The sequence below is a fragment of the Cucurbita maxima genome, unplaced genomic scaffold, assembly GCF_002738345.1.
Source record: "Cucurbita maxima cultivar Rimu unplaced genomic scaffold, Cmax_1.0 Cma_Scf00009, whole genome shotgun sequence".
Taxonomy (NCBI): Eukaryota; Viridiplantae; Streptophyta; class Magnoliopsida; order Cucurbitales; family Cucurbitaceae; genus Cucurbita; species Cucurbita maxima.
The window spans coordinates 5,465,353-5,485,250 of NW_019272025.1; the positions used below are offsets into that span (position 1 = coordinate 5,465,353).

The 19,898-nt window shown below is 37.0% G+C and overlaps 3 protein-coding genes and 1 long non-coding RNA gene across 6 annotated transcripts; 3 read left to right on the top strand and 1 right to left on the bottom strand.

The window, feature by feature from the left end:
- Positions 1–3,880: 3,880 nt before the first annotated feature.
- On the top strand, positions 3,881–8,049 carry LOC111483849 (serine/threonine-protein kinase D6PKL2-like). Its single transcript, XM_023130198.1, has 2 exons — positions 3,881–4,657; positions 6,942–8,049. Exons 1-2 carry the CDS (start codon positions 4,104–4,106, stop codon positions 7,741–7,743), a joined length of 1,356 nt encoding a protein of 451 aa, XP_022985966.1. The 5' UTR covers positions 3,881–4,103; the 3' UTR covers positions 7,744–8,049.
- A 16-nt stretch (positions 8,050–8,065) lies between these two features.
- On the top strand, positions 8,066–9,322 carry LOC111483913. Its single transcript, XR_002718433.1, has 2 exons — positions 8,066–8,510; positions 8,743–9,322. It is a non-coding gene; the product is annotated as an uncharacterized LOC111483913 (long non-coding RNA).
- A 1,070-nt stretch (positions 9,323–10,392) lies between these two features.
- On the bottom strand, positions 10,393–11,519 carry LOC111483902 (60S acidic ribosomal protein P2B-like). Its single transcript, XM_023130278.1, has 4 exons — positions 11,415–11,519; positions 11,234–11,323; positions 10,737–10,969; positions 10,393–10,614 (listed from the first exon to the last, which is right to left on the bottom strand). Exons 2-4 carry the CDS (start codon positions 11,319–11,321, stop codon positions 10,588–10,590), a joined length of 348 nt encoding a protein of 115 aa, XP_022986046.1. The 5' UTR covers positions 11,322–11,323; positions 11,415–11,519; the 3' UTR covers positions 10,393–10,587.
- A 323-nt stretch (positions 11,520–11,842) lies between these two features.
- Positions 11,843–19,230, top strand: LOC111483859 (uncharacterized oxidoreductase At1g06690, chloroplastic). Of its 3 annotated transcripts, XM_023130216.1 has the most exons (13): positions 11,843–12,079; positions 13,701–13,800; positions 13,883–13,967; positions 14,997–15,042; positions 15,361–15,682; positions 16,664–16,748; positions 16,948–17,064; positions 17,746–17,810; positions 17,890–17,978; positions 18,061–18,140; positions 18,290–18,401; positions 18,651–18,770; positions 18,889–19,230. In XM_023130216.1, exons 4-13 carry the CDS (start codon positions 15,040–15,042, stop codon positions 19,072–19,074), a joined length of 1,179 nt encoding a protein of 392 aa, XP_022985984.1. In that variant the 5' UTR covers positions 11,843–12,079; positions 13,701–13,800; positions 13,883–13,967; positions 14,997–15,039; the 3' UTR covers positions 19,075–19,230. The 3 variants fall into 3 exon arrangements, with proteins under 3 accessions (XP_022985984.1, XP_022985985.1, XP_022985986.1); XM_023130217.1 differs by lacking the exons at positions 11,843–12,079; positions 13,701–13,800; positions 13,883–13,967; positions 14,997–15,042 and having other exon boundaries at positions 15,129–15,682; XM_023130218.1 differs by lacking the exons at positions 11,843–12,079; positions 13,701–13,800; positions 13,883–13,967; positions 14,997–15,042; positions 15,361–15,682 and adding an exon at positions 15,908–16,368.
- The last annotated feature ends 668 nt before the right edge of the window (positions 19,231–19,898 follow it).

The window sequence follows — 19,898 nt, forward strand, 5'->3', positions numbered from 1 at the left end:
AAGGGTTTAAAAAAAAAGAAAATGGAAATGAAAGGGCATGAAATTTGAAGTCAAAATTAGGTGGAAAGAAAAAGGGTGGAGGGTGCACGGGAAATTAAGACAAAGTTGGGGGAGTGAATAGTAAAGTGTCTGTCCCTCAAGGCAAAGGCAAAGGCAAAGACATGTCCTTAAATAAGAAAATAAAGATTGGAAGGGTGTTTTCATTGAATTCAATTGAATTGAGGGTGTAAATTGTAAATTCCATAATGCGTCCCAATTTATTAAACCTTTTCTCTCTCCTTTAATATATGCATGTGTTTCGTGTTTCGCTTTTAATGTCCTATGCCCCTTCCTTTTCCAATTTCTCTTTTTTTTTATTTATTTATTTATTATTACTATTACTTCCTCAACCGACGTCTACTTCATTTCTTAATAGTAATAAATCGACTTAGAGCTCTCTTTACCTTTTAGACTCGGTTAGGATTTGCAACCAAAGCCGAATGCTGCTCTTATCGAGCAATCAACTTTCGCATAACTTTGTAGTGTAATCCATTTTTGGTAGTTCCGAAGCTGGAAGCTACTACCGAGCAAATAATCTTCGCATAACTTAGTAGTGTAATCCATATTTGGTAGTTCCGAAGCTGGAAGCTACTACCGAGCAAATAATCTTCGCATAACTTAGTAGTGTAATCCATTTTTGGTAGTTCCGAAGCTGGAAGCTACTACCGAGCAAATAATCTTCGCATAACTTAGTAGTGTAATACATTTTTGGTAGTTCCAAAGCTGGAAGCTATTACCGAGCAAATAATCTTCGCATAACTTAGTAGTGTAATCCATTTTTGGTAGTTCCGAAGCTGGAAGCTATTACCGAGCAAATAATCTTCGCATAACTTAGTAGTGTAATCCATTTTTGGTAGTTCCGAAGCTGGAAGCTATTACCGAGCAAATAATCTTCGCATAACTTAGTAGTGTAATCCATTTTTGGTAGTTCCGAAGCTGGAAGCTATTACCGAGCAAATAATCTTCGCATAACTTAGTAGTGTAATCCATTTTTGGTAGTTCCGAAGCTGGAAGCTATTACCGAGCAAATAATCTTCGCATAACTTAGTAGTGTAATCCATTTTTGGTAGTTCCGAAGCTGGAAGCTATTACCGAGCAAATAATCTTCGCATAACTTAGTAGTGTAATCCATTTTTGGTAGTTCCGAAGCTGGAAGCTATTACCGAGCAAATAATCTTCGCATAACTTAGTAGTGTAATCCATTTTTGGTAGTTCCGAAGCTGGAAGCTATTACCGAGCAAATAATCTTCGCATAACTTAGTAGTGTAATCCATTTTTGGTAGTTCCGAAGCTGGAAGCTATTACCGAGCAAATAATCTTCGCATAACTTAGTAGTGTAATCCATTTTTGGTAGTTCCGAAGCTGGAAGCTATTACCGAGCAAATAATCTTCGCATAACTTAGTAGTGTAATCCATTTTTGGTAGTTCCGAAGCTGGAAGCTACTACCGAGCAAATAATCTTCGCATAACTTAGTAGTGTAATCCATATTTGGTGGTCCATGCACTATATTCTTGTTCGCCAACAATTTTGCTGAATAAAATATTTAAAAATATCTTTTTAGGGTGCTAATTTTTAATATATATAGAACGGAAATGATGGTATGAATTAAAAAATGTGTAACTTATTTATATATATATATATACATACTCAATAACCTTAAAGATTTTAATTATTTTAAAAAATGTAAATTAATATCATTATCACATACATTAAGGGTGAATGTATTTAGGTAATGACATCAATAATCTTTAAATAATTATAAAACATTTCTCACGCCGACTTTATAAACCATAATATTCAATGATGAAAACTTTTGACTCGCCACAATTTATGTCATGTAAAGCTTCATTAATTATCGTTAAACCAGATTAAAAGCTTTGGTAAATATTTTAATTGAAGCCAAAAATGTTTATATAGTTATACAATAAAATTAATGGAATAATACATATATTGATAATATTTTTTTTTCAATCAATTTAATCGGAATATGATTATGTGTAATAGTTCAAGCTCGAGTAGATATTATATGTTTTAGTCCACTATTTATCACCATCAGCTTCACAGTTTAAGAATGTGTTTGTTAGGGAGAGGTTTCCACACTTTTATAAGAATGTTATTGTGAGATTCAATCCAAGAAACCTGCGTACTTGCTGCCATATCGTTGGGCGTTTGACTTTACCATTTGTAACAACTCAAGCCCACCATTAGTAGATATTGTTTGTTTTAGTCCATTACTTATTGTCATCAGTCTCACGGTTACAAGAATTCCACATTCTTATAAGAAATGTTTTGTAATAGTCCAAGTCCATCGCTAGTAAATATTGTCTGTTTTAGCTCGTTAAGTATCGTCGCGAGTCTCGCAGTTTTAAAAAGCATATAATAGAGAGAAAATTCCACATCCTTTATTAAACACATGTGTACTAACGATATCATTAACTCCCCGAACTTTAATTCATATTTCCACACCCTTCCTTAAAACTTTACATTCCTTAAATTTTTCACTTTACTTCAATTTCTGTCCCATTTTTCCCGCCTTAACTAAATAATTAATTAAAAAAAATCAATACAATTCAATAATTAAATCATAATAATATTCTTAATGATTAATAATAAAAAATCACCAATAAATTTGAGAATTTTTAAATTTTTCATTTTCTCTCTCTTTAATTTTAATTAAAAATTTGTCATTTCAAGTTGCTGTTTGGGAATAATATTGAAAAATACTGTTTTTCTTTCTGAAAAAAAAAATAAAATAAATAAATATATATTGGAAATAAGTGTAGGTATCGTAATTTTGAGAATATTTGCTAATTTTAAAAATATTTGGTAGAAAAACATTGACTAAAAAGCTATAAATTTAACTAAAATTGATTAAAATTCAGCAATATTTAGGTAATTAAAATGTTTTCAATTTTTAAAATATATATAATAAATAAATGACACCTCCCAATAATTGAATAATCTCCCTAAAAATATTAATTGACCCATAAAATTTAGACCTTATCAATTAATTTAAACTATACAATTTTATAAGTAAATAATTAAAAAAATTATTTTAAAATGGTTGAAGTATAATAGAAAAATTAATTTGAAGTATCAATGTGAATTATAAAAAATAATAGACAATAACAAATTTTCATCTACTTCTCCTTTATTTGTCTCGGACTTATTTAAAATAATTATATAATTTTTCTTACCGCTTTTATTTTTGAAAAAAATACATTTATTTAGGTGTTTATTATAGGATCTAAGATAATGAAAAACATATGAATATTAAAATGAGTAATGGAGATTAATATGGCAAATTTGTGAATTATTCCAACTTGAATGTTAAAAATTGTAATATTTATTGAAATTTAGGGTCAAATTTGATGAAATTAAAACTTTAGATTGAAGATTGATACCAAATAAGTTTAGAGGTAAAAATTAATTATTTGGTAAAGGTCTGACTTAAATGCACGAGTATTGTTAAAGGTCAAAGAGTTCATGTAGCATGTCAGGAAGGAGTTGCATGACGAAACTCCGACCATACTAAGATAATGCTCAAAATATGTGAGGGAGGATGCTCAATTCATATAATATAAAAGTTAGTTTTAGTTTATTATTGAATAAAAATTTAAACCTTAAATTTATTTAAGATTAAAAGATATATTTATTTTTTAATTTTCATAGAAACAATAATTTAGTTGGTAAATACAATTTAATGCCACAATTTATTACATGATTAGTTTATCAATTATATGTATTAGAAAATTTAAAAAGATAAAATAAAACAGAAAAATATATTTTATTTTATTTTATTTTATTTATTTTTGGAAACTTGAGCGTAATTTACGAATAGTCCCCGAAGACACGGCACGTACGATTGGGGATAGCTAGTAGCTACTGGACGCAGTCCAAACATAGCACCCAAAATTTAGGCAAATCGGGCCCTTCCAAATGGGCCCCCACCGGGCCCAACTCGCCCCATTACCCGGCCCAATACTCCTCCTTCCTTCTCCCCTTCAAAAATCACTTGCTTGTCCCTCTCTCGGCTCGTCAAACGCCCTCTCTTCTTCTTCCAATGGAGTCTTCTCCGGACGACATCGCAGACGACCTCCAGAGCCTCAGCTTCAATTCCACCAACACCAACCACAGCATCAGCTCCGGCTCCGAGACCACTCTCACCGCCTCCTCCTCATCCGTACACATCCCTTCTATTCTCAACAAGCCTCACGCGCCTTCTTCCGACCCTTGCTGGTCTGCCGTTAACCGGATCCGATCCGACTCGTCGTCTCGCCAACTCGCCTTCTCCGACCTCAAGTTCTTCAACCGCCTCGGTTCCGGCGACATTGGCTCCGTCTACCTCGCTGGCCTCAAGTCCACTGGAGCCGATGGATGCCTGTTCGCGGCGAAGGTAATGGATAAGAAGGAACTGGCGAGTCGGAGTAAAGAAGGCAGAGCAAGGACTGAGAGGGAGATTTTGGAGTCTTTAGACCATCCGTTTCTTCCGGCACTCTATGCTAGTATCGACTCGCCTAAGTGGCTCTGTCTCTTGACGGAGTTCTGTCCCGGCGGTGACCTTCATGTTCTCCGGCAACGGCAGCCAAACAAACGATTCGATGAACTCGCCGTAAGGTGCGCACCATAGCAAATCAATGATTCATCTCTTTAGTTTCAATTTGGATTTCATTATATTATTATTTGCACGCACAAAATACATTATACAACTCCAGTTAGAATTCTTTTTTCTTTTTTTAATTGAGGGATTGGAGAGCTGGGTTCGAATCGTGTGTGGCGAGTGTAGCGATGAGTGGGAAATGCACGCTCTGGGAAAGTGACGATGCGTGGGAGTGGTCCCACAACTTGACATGACCGGTATGACGGTCAGAAGTGGGACCTTCTGGTTGGTCATTGTCGCTTGAGGGATTTGAGGCGCTTGAGGGATTTGAGGGGAATAGGATGTTACTGTGGGACTATTGGCACTGGATAATTTTAGCTCGTTAGTATAGAAGGATGGATATTTTTTTAGAGAAACTGGGACTGTTGAGTGCTGTCTCGGACTCAGTGATCAGATGAGGCAAGGCCCACGTGAGCTCGAGAGTCGATGTCTGTGAGCTCTCCAATAGGATCCAAATTAGAAGGTCAAAGTTTATTTCCTCTGCTGACTTTCTTTAAATAAATAATTTTACTGCCAGCGGTGTTTTGAGAAATTTGTTCCAAGTGGAGCAACCACGAAGCTCAAAGCACTGGGTGATCAGATGGTTGCTGTTTCTGAGTTGTTATTAGTATCTGTATACATTTTTTTACAACGAAGCATTTATGAAATCATGTTTTATTTTTTAGTTCTTAAATTTCTTTTACGAATGATCCATATGAGAGAATAATCAGAGTTGTTTTTCACTATTTAACACAAACTTGAACACAGTTCCATAGTTAAACCATTTTTATCTTTCTTGGCAAGTTTTGGGTTTGATAAAATTCTAAAAGAAATTTTAGAAAAGTATTTCTAAGGGTATTTATTGAAGTTTTAGAATACATTTTTTATGGGTTGTTCTTAGGATATTTGCTGAAGAAAAAAGCAACCCTTTAACTAGTTTAGCTATTTTCTTCTTTGACCATGTCGGTTTGGATGGAGTTGCGAGGAAGAAGAATAGGGTCCCCATCGCATTAATTTTTTGTTAACTCACAATTTATTCTCACTGGAAACAAAAGAAACTACCCCTAAAGTCTCCATTGGTGCACAAAAGCCAGCTCATATTGAGTTATAGCCATCTATTATTATGCCATACCAGCTGGTTAGATCAACTCCTGCCGAGCTTTCCTTTAGTTCCACGGCAAGGTGTCATAATTTTTGTGCAAGTCCCCATAAGTTTTTGCAGGTTGTCTTAATTTATTATAGAAAAAGGTTTGCCACCCTACCGGTAAGTAAAGTAAATGAACCTAAATATATAAATCAGAGAGAACGTAATGGTAAGTAAGCAGGTTTTGTTGTCCATTTATTACCATTGCCGCTAAAAGACATTTTTCTCTCTTTCTCTCTGTTACTTGAACAAGTAGTTTTGTTTTATTTATTTAATTGATTTTTTGGGGTGCGGGGGGTGGGGCTAGTGATGGTGTAGGGTCCAAGACAGGCACTAGATAAATACATACATTACATGTTCATATGGCCAAAATATCAAATTGGCATATAAACAATTCTGGTAGTTGCTCTTTAGCATCAGAGAGGGGCTCACATGTTCTTTCTTGAAGATTTTGAGATCTCGAAAGGACTTAGAATTCCAAATCTCGTGGCTCTCCGTGCTTTTACTGGATTTCTGGATTGTTTTACCTACCATTTTGAGTAAACTTACTCAGGACAACCCTTTAGCCTCAAATCTAAGATGGTCAATCCCTCATCGTTCATTTCATGATTTGTCAAATCTTTCTAAATGATCTGTAATAAGTCAATAACCATGTGATTTGCAAGAATCCGAGGCCTCCCACGTTACAATAATAATGGGGAATGTTCTCTCTTGGATGGTTTCAAATGTGAAAGCACATTATTTTTTAATATCCTTAATGTGTGACTTTAACTGGCCAGGCCGAGGAGATGAGACATATATACATGCAAACCAATAAAAAAAGAGGGAAATTCCTGGAGCCCCTCCACGTAGCCATTGGTTTAGCTAATTTGGTCGGCCCACAGGCTAAAAGTCTACAGACACTTTGTTATTTCTCTCTTGTTCTTTTGCTATTTATATTCTGTATATAGGGCCAGTGGCAATAGCCATTTTCCCAGACATGCTTGGTTTTGATGTCTTGTTTCTCTCTCTCTCTCTCTCTCCATACCTGTCAGCTATTGACTTTGTGTCAAGTCTCCCTCACCCTATAGTTTATTGTTATGTATCATTTTGATTGGCATTTGTTGTTTGCTTTGTAGATTCTATGCATCTGAGATTGTGGTTGCTATCGAGTATCTTCACATGATGGGGATCGTTTACCGTGATCTGAAGCCTGAAAATGTGCTGGTACGATCGGACGGCCATATCATGCTCACTGATTTTGATCTCTCCTTGAAGTGTGAGGATTCAACGGCGACCCCACAGGTTATCAATGCTAAAAATCCGACAAATGGCACCGCCCTGCCAAAGAACTACCAAATTGATGCCCCTCCTTTTGCATCATCCTCCTGCATACTTCCAAACTGTATAGTCCCTGCCGTGTCATGTTTCAACCCAAAACGCAAGCGCAAGAAGAAGTCTGGTCGCCGCAATGGACCTGAGTTTGTTGCCGAACCGGTCGACGTCCGGTCGATGTCATTTGTTGGCACTCACGAGTACCTGGCACCAGAGATTGTCTCCGGTGAGGGCCATGGAAGCGCAGTGGACTGGTGGACTCTAGGGGTGTTTGTGTTTGAGTTGTTCTATGGAGTGACACCCTTTAGAGGCATGGACAATGAGCTCACCTTGGCCAATATAGTGGCCAGAGCCCTTGAGTTTCCTAAAGAACCGGCAGTGCCAGTGGCGGCAAAGGACCTCATTTCCCAGTTACTGGTCAAAGACCCGGCGAGGCGGCTAGGGTCAACGACAGGGTCGTCGGTGATCAAGCACCATTCATTTTTCCAAGGGGTGAATTGGGCACTATTGAGATGTACTACGCCACCATTTATTCCCCCACCATTTAGTAGAGAAAAAGTTGCATTGGATGAAAGCTGCCCTGTGGCCCCAATCGAGTATTATTAGTGGCAACAATGAGCAAGATTGGTTTTGTTTGGGATTAGTAATTAGCAGCCAGCGACAGTCGCACAAATTTCCACGGCTTATTCTGCGAGCACATGGCCTTTGTAAATCTAAATGTGCATATATTAATAAAGCGCCATTAATTGGTTACATAGGTTTATGTTGTGACTAAGAGAGAACCTCAGCCACAATAGCTAGCTGGTTTAGATTTTAGAGCTCTTATAGTATTTGTACTACATCTGCCAATGCCTTTTGTTTCTAATCCAAAAGTCCGAACACTATACAAACTAACATTGTTCGTCATTTCAACAATAGAGTTGTGCTATTTCTTTTAAACTTTGTCTACTGTCATTGTTTCATAATATCTCTCATTTTTATATGATATTGATTCATCTCGTGTCATTTCGTATTTGTAGAAGTCGTCTCTTTTATGTGCTTTTCATGGTGCACTAGTGTGGGATCCCACATCGATTTGCGAAAAGAACAAGTGGCAGCGAGAACGCTAGGTCTCAGAGGGAGTGGATTGTGATATCACACATCGATTCGAGAGAGAAACGAAACATTTTTTATAAGAATGTAAAAACCTCTTCCTATCAGACACATTTCAAAAACCTTCCGAGAAATCTCGAAAGGAAAAACTGAAAGAGGACAATAACGGCGGGCGGTGAATTTATGATGTTACAATTGGCGTCCCTGAGAAAAGTACAAAAAGCATACATCTGATCGACAGTTGAGGGGTTGCGATGGCTGATAGATGATGCATGAGATAGGTATTATGTATTATTGTGTGTGTTTGCATGCGGGGGGTCGCTCACACGTTCACATGGCTTGTTTTGTTTAGAGGAAGAATGTGGGGTTCTCGACACAAACACACAAATGGTTTTGAGCAGTTGTATTCCTGTAGTTTTGTCATGCGTTTGCTTTGATTTGCCTTTTTTCCCTTTTTGATTTCTTCAATATGTCTGTATCACTTTGTCTCTTACTTTCTTAATGTGCATGCAGCCTCTCTCACTTTCATGTTTAAAAGCAAGCGGGGTTTGGCAATTCTGCTAAAAGTTTCCTCCACCCAACTTCTTACCAAACTTTAAACAAACAGCAGAGGTATCAAATAGAAATGAACGATCAAAAAAGCAAGAAACTTGGACAAATCTGCAAGCAGACTGAGCAGAACCATGGATTTGTCAACAGTCTCTCTCTCTCTTCAAGAATTAGAAATGACATGGAGACATGCGGACAAGGTTTGCAGACCTGAATGGAAAGCCAATTATCCGAAAGCCTTAGAATTTTCGTCCCAATAATTGAAAGTGTTATCCAAATTAGACGATCCTTGGCATCATGTGCTTAACTCTTGGTCCTGGATGTGATGGGTAGGACAGACACCGATAAGTGATAAGGAGTCATGGAAATACAGAAGAAAGTTTCTACTGATCTGTTCTTGAAGAACTTCTATGGTCCCATGCTCATTGAGTCGTGACCCAAGAGAGGTAGAAAGTTGTAGCCTATAGGCTTTCTATTTCGATCGATTATGCATTACTATTGTTGTCCCTACTTCTTGTTGATATCAAACTTTTAGAACTTCAAAATTATACATTGTCTTATAATTTTTCCTTTCAAGTTTCCCTTCAACATTTGTTAGGAGGAACCTTGGGGCGTTACAAATGGTATTCCTTTCGAGTTTCCCTTGAACATTAGCTAGGAGTCTTGGGGCGTTACCAATGATATCGGAGCCAAACACCGAATGATGTGCCAGCAAGAAGGCTGAACCTTGAAGAGGTGGACATGAGACTATATACCAGCAAAGACGGTGGACCTCAAAGGGAAGAGGATTAGAGATGCCACTTCAATTAAAGAAGGGAATGAGTGCCAACAAGGATACTAGGACTCGAAGAGGGGTAAATTGTGAGATCCCACGTTGATTGAAAAAGAGAATGAAACATTCTTGATAAGGATCTAGAAGTTTTTTCCTAACCTATACATTTAAAAAAAAACCTGGAAGAAGCTGGAAACTTCAAATATGATCAACGGGGATTGGGCCATTACTGAAAAGGTAAAAGAACACACTTTCTCAATTGGATTAGTATTCCCAAAAGCTATACCCTCTTGGAAAACCAGATAGATTGACTCAAGAAGTTATAAGAACATCCTCATTATTAAATTAATTTTACTCCCTTTAAATCATTGAAATTATTGAAAAAGTTTATAAAGACATCCTCATCCCTTGATTATCTGAATGATTGTTTACTTTTGAGATACACAACACAACACATTTTTACATCTCAAATAAGATAATGTTACCCTTATTAGTGGACACTCATGGTCCTACAACAATTTTTAGAATAACATTAATCAAATTAATAGATTCTGCCTTACAAAACAAACATTTACAATCAGTAAAAAAAACAATCTAATATAATAGTTTTATGTGCATCTACTAAATAGAAAAATCATATGATAAATCTTTTAAACGTATGCATCATGCATGTATAAAATCTTTTACTCTACAGTGACAGAGGGCAAGAAATCATGGAAAGATTTGGTCTTAGGCAGAGAAAAAGTGATGGATAAATTCTGATTCTGTGGCATACCGCACACTGATAGAACAGAGTGAAACAATGATAGGAATTAGCACAGCCAAAATTAATCATGCACAACGAGATAAGAACCATTTGGGAATCATTAATCTCACAATTGAAATGATGGTCATCACTGAAATGTTGAAATTCATCTATCAAAATTTTTGAGTTCCAAATAAGTCAAAAAGAAAAACCTCTACCAAGCTACCACAGCCCTGAAACTGGAACCAAATTCAACAAAAATACTAACTGATAATGACGCCAAATGAGTTGCTCAGTCAAAGAGGCTGAAACCCATATCCTGCAGAAAGATGAAACATAAAATTTAGGTCCATTTTCATACAGTACAAGTCATTCACAGATTAGAATGCAGAATCGCAAATCAAAATGTGTATGCCTATGAACAACAGGTTAAACACTTACATCGTCAGATTCTTCTTTCTCCTCGACCTTCTCCTCTTTCTTCTGCTCGACTGCGGCTGGTGCTGCACCACCACCAGCGGCACCGCCGGCAGGGGCGGCGATGCCGACTGCACCGCCACCAGACGGCACTGACGCTAGCTTCTCCCGTCCGGAGGCTATCAACTCTGTGATATCCTTTCCTTTCACTTGGGATAATAGCGAGTCAATCCTGTCCTCATCCACCTCAGCCCCAACTGTAAATAAAACCCCACAAGAAATCGTAACACGAATTCAATAAGAGCACCCATCATTTCGGGTAATACATTTCAGACTTCAATTAATTTTTTAGCAACTCCCTAACTAAATCATAAAGAGACTGCCAGTATAACAAAATTTCGGATCGATCAAAACCCAGTCATTATCAAATCCTATAACAACAACTCTATCTTCGACAGCAACAACAATGCCAATGTAGCAATTGAATCTGTAAGAAAAGAACAAAGAGTTTGTGAAAGAACCTGAATTAAGAATACACTTCACATCATCGAGTCCGGGGCTGGTGTTGCCACCGAGTACGGCCAACAAATACGCAGCAACCACCTTCATTTCTGCTTCAACACCATCAAATGTTAAAAACCAGAAATGAGAATCACATAATAAAAATCAATGGAAAAACAAGATTTGGAGAAGAAAGAATACTTGAGAAGCTCGTAACAGAAGCCGCAAACAAGAGGGGAGGGAGATCGGAGCCGTCGGTCAAATAGTAAAAAGCCAAATGTCGCGGATGCAACAATTTATAATTAGGGTTCTCTTTTTTGGGCCTTTCGTGAGCCTAAAACGGGTAATGGGCGTCATATGGGCCTCCGGGAGTTTTGCAGTTCCCGGTCCAACTATATATCTTTTCGTCTCATTATGACGAAAATACCCTCTTTATTTGGGCTGGTAAGTGCCCAACCATTAAAAGCCCATGAAACCTTTTCGGCCCAAAAAGAGGCCCGATGAGGAGGGCATTTTCGTCCTCTTGTAATAAACGGTACATGATTGCGCGGGAAAATCTTCTACGGGCAGTGACAGTGTCGCGGCATTTCTTCTCGGAAGCACAGTTTCTGAAAACTCTCTCTCCCCATGTCTCTTCTCGTCTTTTGTTTATTTGAAGCATTATACTCCGATCTTTCGGCGTTTGTTGAAGACCGGCAATTATAATGAGCGGCGAAAGCCGAGGGCGAGGCCGAGCAGACAAGAGTAGTAGGACGAAGAAGCAGAGGATAATCCGTTCCCCCGGGGAGGAGATCGAATCAAAGCTTGGATTTGATATCTTCTCTGAAGGCGATAAGAGGCTTGGATGGTTGCTCACTTTCGCTCCTGTAAGTGGATATTTTAGAATCTATTACGGACAAAGGAACTATTAAATTGATTAGATACTTTTTTACATTTGTTCTTCATGTTCGGAAATTAGCCTGTAATCTTTTATCTATCAGTAAACTTTGTAGAGATTACAATTGTCATGTCTCTTTCTTTAAATCTCATTGCATTTTCAGCATCAAGACTTGGGAAAGAAGGTTTGAAGTGCATAATCTCTTAGTACTAAGACAAATGTTTTTCTAGTTATAAAATAAGTCGGATCTTAGTAGTATCAGTTCTCATATTATTTTTAAACAAATCATGCTTTGGCATCATTGATTAGGACAGCTCAATTTTTTCTACTTATGTTTGTTTTCCAATTTATTAAAAAATGTTGATTGCTCATTTCTTCATTGTGAAAGTTGCATATTGCTAAAAAACTATGGATTCACATATGTACCAAAGCCTTCCAAAGCTTCCAAACCGATCTACTTAATTTATAGTGACGTTTGAGATTCTTCTAAAGTTTTGACTCATAGTACTAAAAAGTGGTGTGTTACTTTTATTGACTATCACACACATCTATCTTGGGCCTATTTAATGAAAAAAATCTGAGGCGAAAGACTTTTTCAAACATTTCTATAATCTGATTGAAACCTAATTTCAAACTAAAACCAACATCTTACACCCTTGCGATGGAGCTGAGTACTTCAACAAGTACTTGAGTGATTTTTGTAAAGGATAAGGGTATTTTACATCAGTCTGCTTGTCAAGATACCCTTCAACAAATTGGAATTGTTGAACAAAAAAGTAGACACTCACTAGAGGTTGCACGTGTCATAATGTTTTCAATGCATGTTCCTAAACATTTATGGGGGAAGTTGTAATAGTTCTAACCCACCGCTAGTAGATACTGTCCTCTTTGAGTTTTCTCTTCAAAGGCTTCCTCTTAAGGTTTTAAAATATGTCCATTAGGTAGAGGTTTCCACACCCTTATAAGTAATGTTTCGTTCTCCTCTCCAACTGATGTGGGATCTCACAGAAGTTGTACTTATATGATAAATAGAATGTGTATGATAAATAGAATGTGTAATATGATAGGAAAAAACATATTGAAATTGACAAACATTTCACAAAAGAGAAGATTGATGCAGGTGTCTTAAGCCTATCTTATCTTCCGGCAGATGATATGTTAACTAAAGGTCTTTCTAAAAGACATTTTGATAAACTTATCAACAAGCTTGCTATGGAAGATATTTACAAAGCAGCTTGAGAGGGCAGTGTTGGATTCCCTTTTATATCTTTTGTATTATTGATTGTGTATTATGTATATATTCCCTATTTTTATTTGTATTACTCTCTACACTGCAATTTTTTTTAAAAAAAAGCAAGAGAAGTAGGAGGTATTGAGGTTTAATATCCATAATGTTTGTGTATGATATATTCGGATAAGTCGTACCTGAGCCTCTCTATATGAAATCAACAAGAATAGTGTGTGTGTGTATATATACATATATATATATATATATATATATATATGTATATATATATATATGAACTCTTACTTCAAAAGTGATCAGATATTTTTAAATAGTTGCTGAACATACGTTAGATGCATTACATTGTGTGATGTGTGCATTACAGGTTCTTGGTTGGCAACAAACAGCTGCAAAGATTGGAACGCAACGCGGTGCTGCATCAACCCAATGGTTGAATGAGAGAATCTCTCTTGCAAGATATGCCCGTATAACTTCTTTTTCCTCCTCCAAATTCTTTATTTATAAGAGTGTTGATATGAACCATACTTTTGAAATCATATTTGGCAGGTACCATAAGGAAATTTTGAACTTGATAGGCTAATTTTTGCAGCAGATATATATTTTTTCAAGGGCATTACATGATCAACAGCAGGTTTTTTTATTTTTAACTTTTAATCTTTAAGTCCGTTTTGTCTTATATTTCCTTGTAGGATCCTTGTTGGCTTACATAATTTAGTTGATTGATTGAAAATTTCTGGAAAAACTGCCTTCTGCAATTTTTTCTTTCTTTTCATTGTATGGTTTGATTGGACTTTTTCCAACCTGAGAATTTGAAATTTTGATTCAGAGGTAGTTGGGATGTTGGAGGTTGGTGTTCTAGGCAAGCCTACCACTAGCACATATTATCCTCTTTGAGTTTCCATTTTAGGCTTTCCCTTGAGGTTTTAAAAATGCGTATATTAGGGAGATATTTCTACACCCTGAATGCTATGTTCCCCCTCTTCAATCGATATGGGATCTCACAATCCACCCCATTGGAGCACAACGTCCTCACTGGCACACCACCCGGTGTCTGGTTCTAATGTGGGATCTCATAGCGAGCCAAAACAGACAATATATGCTATCTGTGGGCTTGAGTTATTACAAATGGTATTAGAGCCAGACATCGGACGGTGTGTCAGCAAGGACGCTGGACCCCAAGTGGGTGAATTGTGAGATCTCACGTCGGTTAGAGAGGGGAACGAAACATTCCTTATAAGGGTGTGAAAACCTTTTTCTAACAGACGCGTTTTTAAAACCATAAGGCTAGCTATCGGGCTAGAGTAGACAATATCTGCTAGCAGTGGGTTTGGACTGTTACACAGATATAAGAGGCATTAACATAGACGAGTGTGTTTTGTGGATGAGGTTTGTTTCAAGTGTTGCTTAAAATTTTATCTCATTATATTATACAGTAGTTATTCTAAGTTTTTGCTTTTTAAGTTGTGACATTCTGATAAGTCTTTACCTAGATGGTGCTTGTAACCTGTGTGAAGTCTTGACCTTATCCCACCTAGACGCAAACAAATTGAACAAACTGTAATTTTGGATTCTATTTAAAAAATAATTTCATATACATAATCGCTATACTTCTTATTTTGTCCTCCGTATAATGAGTCTGCCATTGGTTTCTTTGTAATAGGTCCAACATCCTAGTCTGACGTACCCTGGAGCAAATTAATAAAATGGTAAGTGTTACAAATTTATACCATAAATTCTTAAGTTTGAGTTTATTTCGTTTTGAATATTGTATTTAGTAAGTATCAAAGAACATAAAATTTTAAAAGACTAAATTTATAATTAACTTTAATATCTCATAAAGTTTATAATCACCGTCACCACCACGAGATGCTAGTAAAAAATGTGAATACAAAAGTAACGGAGCTTTTATACATGTTAGCCTAAAAGAAAAGAAAAATAAAAAAAGCCAGAAAGTACGCCAACAATCCTCAGCCACTTCCCAGTTTCTTAGCTAAAATCGTCTGGTCCTCTCTGGCACTCGACAGAGGGCAATAGCCATGGCAGCAATCACTCAACGGAGCTTCTTGAATCTCACCGCGTTAAAATCCTTCACGGCTGAGACCAGAACGCGCTACGAGAGGAGAAAACTTGGAGCTAACAGCTCGGTTAAGTGCTCTCAGACATTGGAAGGCTCTGCCCAAAGTGTTACAGTGTCAAATGGCAAGGATTCCTTAGTCATTTGCCGAGTTCTCAACGGAATGTGGCAGACTAGCGGTGGATGGGGGAGAATCGACCGTGACGACGCGGTGGATTCAATGCTCCGATATGCCGACGCTGGACTTTCAACCTTTGATATGGCCGACCACTGTACGTATTACAGCGCTTTAGGGATCCAATATCCACAAATATTTGAAATTAAAATTATCTGTTAATATTATCATCTTCTTTTGGCATTTGTTTCCTTGTGGACCACTTGGTATGCTGTGCGTTTCAATCCATAAACAGCTTTAATGTAGCCACGTAGCCTGTTTGCGTGCCACATATTTTTTAAAATTCCTGGTTTGATTTGATTTTATCCTCTCTCTTTCCTGGTAGATGTAATTTTGAAGGAGGTCTGTTTTTGGGAAATAATATTTTCGTTCCTTAGGATAAATGCCTCAGTAGACTGGAAGATAGGGATTAATCGGCTTCTGGTGCGTGGACTAGGAAAATATTCGAGTGGCCTCCTCTTCTTTGGTTCATTTAGCTTCACACAGTTAAAATGGCGAAGCTCTTGCCTAATTCTCCTAGTGGGTTCACTTTTGAGTTTGTGAAGCAGAGAAGAGAACGGAAGTCACAGAGATTGAATTCAGGTTATTTTAGATGTGTGCTCACTGAAAATAAACGACGGACGATGGTTAAGAATGGAGAGGATGCATTAGACGTGTGTCGGGTTGTAAATGGAATGTGGCAGACAAGCGGGGGGTGGGGTCGAATTGATCGAGATAATGCGGTTGATGCAATGATTAAATATGCTGATTCTGGACTTGACACATTTGATATGGCTGATATATGTATGCACTTCGCCAGTCCCCTTAGTTGTTTGTTGTAATATTTAGCTATCACATTGAATTGTCGTTGATTGTGCTGCGATTTTCCTTCTGCTTACTCGGATTGAACCATAATGATCAATGAGACCATATAGATATGAAGTTGATAAATTTGGAGTTTCACGAGGACTATTGTTCATTAAATCCCGTAAATTATAATTCTATTTAAGTATGCCTGTTATTTGAAATGAAGAGATGTTTACCATCTAGTGGGTTTGACTTGACGCCTTAAAATATTGGTGCCCCTCCATTTTTGTAGATGGACCTGCTGAAGATTTATATGGCATCTTCATCAATCGAGTTCGTAGAGAGCGTCCGCCTGAACTCCTGGAGAGCATAAGAGGGTGAGCTACCACCTCATTGTAGGTAGTTGGATCAGTATTTTTTGAGATCCATGTTTAGTGGAAGAACGTGCGCATTTGCAAGTAGATTTGAGTACAGAAAAGAAACTTATCATGCTTTTCCTTTGATATGCCATATCCAGTGGAGTTTACAAAATCGAAAATTGGAAATTCATGTTTCTGTTTAATATTGCATATGCAGGCTTACAAAATGGGTGCCGCCGCCGGTGAAGATGACTAGTAGCTATGTCCGAGAGAGCATTAATATCTCACGAAAGAGAATGGATGTGTCTTCTTTGGACATGCTTCAATTTCACTGGTAAATAACAATTGATACCTTCTCTTATGGACGCACAGGATTGCATGCATATACATACACAATGTTAAAGTGACGTGTGGTTTATCAATCTCTTCAGTGCTCATATTTGATTCAATAAAACATCGTCTCAAGAGTCTTGATTTGATAAGTAGCTTAAAGCATGAACCCCGAGTGGCTCACCTTCTGATCCGGCATATCTTACCTAATTCAAAGTTGTTTGCAAAGTTTGGTTGTGGTTATGTACACTCAGAATCCTCAAGAAGATGACAGAAAAATATAGTTTGTCTTTATGGAACCTATAGTGCACGTTTTTCACAATTGATACTCCATTCCGAAAGAAAAAATTAGGCAGGCTATACTTTGATGCTTCTCTTGCTATCTTAGATATGTGGAATGAACTATGAAAATTATAAGACAGGATCAATGATGATCAATGAATTGAATCTATAAATTGACCATAGAACTCATCTAGACAGTTCTCGAGGAGCAGTTCCAACTTCCAATCCATATTTTTATAGATTTGGTTGTTGCAATGTAACACTTTTTTACTTTTTGACATTTTTTTACTTTTTGACATTTGAAAAAAAAAAAAAAAAACATGGTGTGTCGTCTATGTTTCCTTGATATTTTTATATGGTTCTTTGAAGTGTATCTAAATATTTAACTTTGTATTTGGATTAGGTGGGATTATTCGAACTCTGGCTATCTTGATGCTCTCAAACATCTGACCGATTTGAAAGAAGAGGGTAAGAATTATTTATTCGAGCTCTTTGGTTTTTTTTTGAAGTTTTAGTTAATTAGATTACTTTAGCAAGTCGTGTGTAGGTAAAATCAAGACGGTTGCTTTGACAAATTTTGACACGGAAAGGTTACAAATTATTTTGGAAAATGATATCCCTGTTGTGAGTAATCAGGTAAATGTCAGGGGCATTTCTTTCATTGTTCATTGCTTTTTTGGCTTGTTATAGACTCATATCTTTGATGAAAATTCATCAGGTTCAGCACTCTATTGTTGATATGAGGCCTCAACAAAAGATGGCAGAGCTTTGTAAGCTCACAGGAGTCAAGCTTATAACGTATGTCTTTGTCTCCCACTATTTCATTTTACCAATTATCCCGAGCCATGATGTCATCGGTGTTACCGTTTTCCTATGATCTATAGCTTTTATTTGATTTTGCTACCCGCATTGGCAATGTTTTATTTAAAGTATGATTTCTAATGCAGGTATGGAACTGTGATGGGTGGCTTATTATCTGAAAAATTCCTCGACACCAACTTAACGATTCCTTTTGCTGGCCCTCCATTAAATACTCCCTCCCTGCAAAAGTACAAAAGGGTATGAAAAATTCTTTTACATTAATGATACTGATGCTGGAGCAAGCTATTCCTCAATATTATGGAGTTTGGAACTAAATTAAATTGCATAGGGATTCTTATCTGATTTTAGACTCGAATTTAGATGAGAAATATTGACCTTAAAATGAAAGGTAATGCTCTTTCTCAATGAAAGAAAGGTGGAGAAGTGAGAAATCTTCTTGGATCTGTTGTTTGACCTTACTTAAGTGAGAACTCTTATACACGGCAGATGGTTGATGCATGGGGAGGATGGAGTTTGTTTCAAGTTCTGCTACAGACACTTAAAAGAGTTGCTTCTAAGCATGGGGTCTCGATTCCGACCGTTGCTGTTAAATACATTCTAGATCAGGTAAAGTGGCCTTTCTTGTAAAGAAGATTGCTTTCACACGCAAATCTTAGTAACTTCCTACATGGATTATACATTTTCGTATTCACAATGTGACTGAGTTTCCCTTCTGAGATTGCAGCCAGCTGTGGCGGGATCAATGATAGGCGTTCGGCTTGGGTTATCAGAGCATTTGCAAGATACAAATGCCATATTTTCTCTTGCTCTTGACGAGGAGGACGTAAACAGCATCGAGGAAGTTTCCAAAAAAGGTAAGAATCTTCTTAAAATTATTGGGGACTGTGGGGATGAATATAGGCGTGCATAGCTTAGCAAATGCTTTCTTATTTGTTAGTGATATGAAATACTTGTTATTTGGTAGACTTCTGCAACTATATTGTCACACAACAGTCACTATGTTGATAATATATGGAAAACATTAAATTTATCCCGACCTTTAAATTGTTGGGTCTGGGGATTATAATCATTTCGTGGCACACGTAGCCAGGGCTGAAATGTGGATATTGAAAAAGTAGTCTGCCCAATCCATAACTCTAGGATCAAAGTAGAATTTGTCTTCTAGATCTGAATTCCTTGCTGTGATCCTCTGTCCAGTATGTATTGATCACAAAATGGGAGGGTAGGCTGATTAGACATTTTAGGGTTCAAAAAACTATTAATCACAAAGTTGAAAACATAAGCACATATTACACACTTTTTAAAGTTTACCTATGAAACAAACACATTCTTATAACTAAGCTTACAATTTATTTATTTTTTTAGGTTGAACCTTCACACAAAGTAAAGTAATTACCCTCCTTTGAACTTTTTTTTTTCAAACCTGTTATAAGATTTTAAATTATTCTAGACTTAAAATCCTTCCAAGTCATCAAGGTTTAAATTTAATGGGCTAAACTTATTTTAATAATTTTACTTCCTAGCCGTTAATTACATAAAACTAACAAATATAATAAATTTTGGGGTTGAGAAGTTCAATGGATCCGATTTTGGTTTCTGGAAGATACAGATTGAAGATTATCTGTATCAAAAAGATCTTCATGAACCCATGTTGGGGGTGAAGCTGGATACCATGACCACGGAATAGTGGAAGCTCAGGGATCGACAAGCCTTAGGGCTGATCCGGTTGACGCT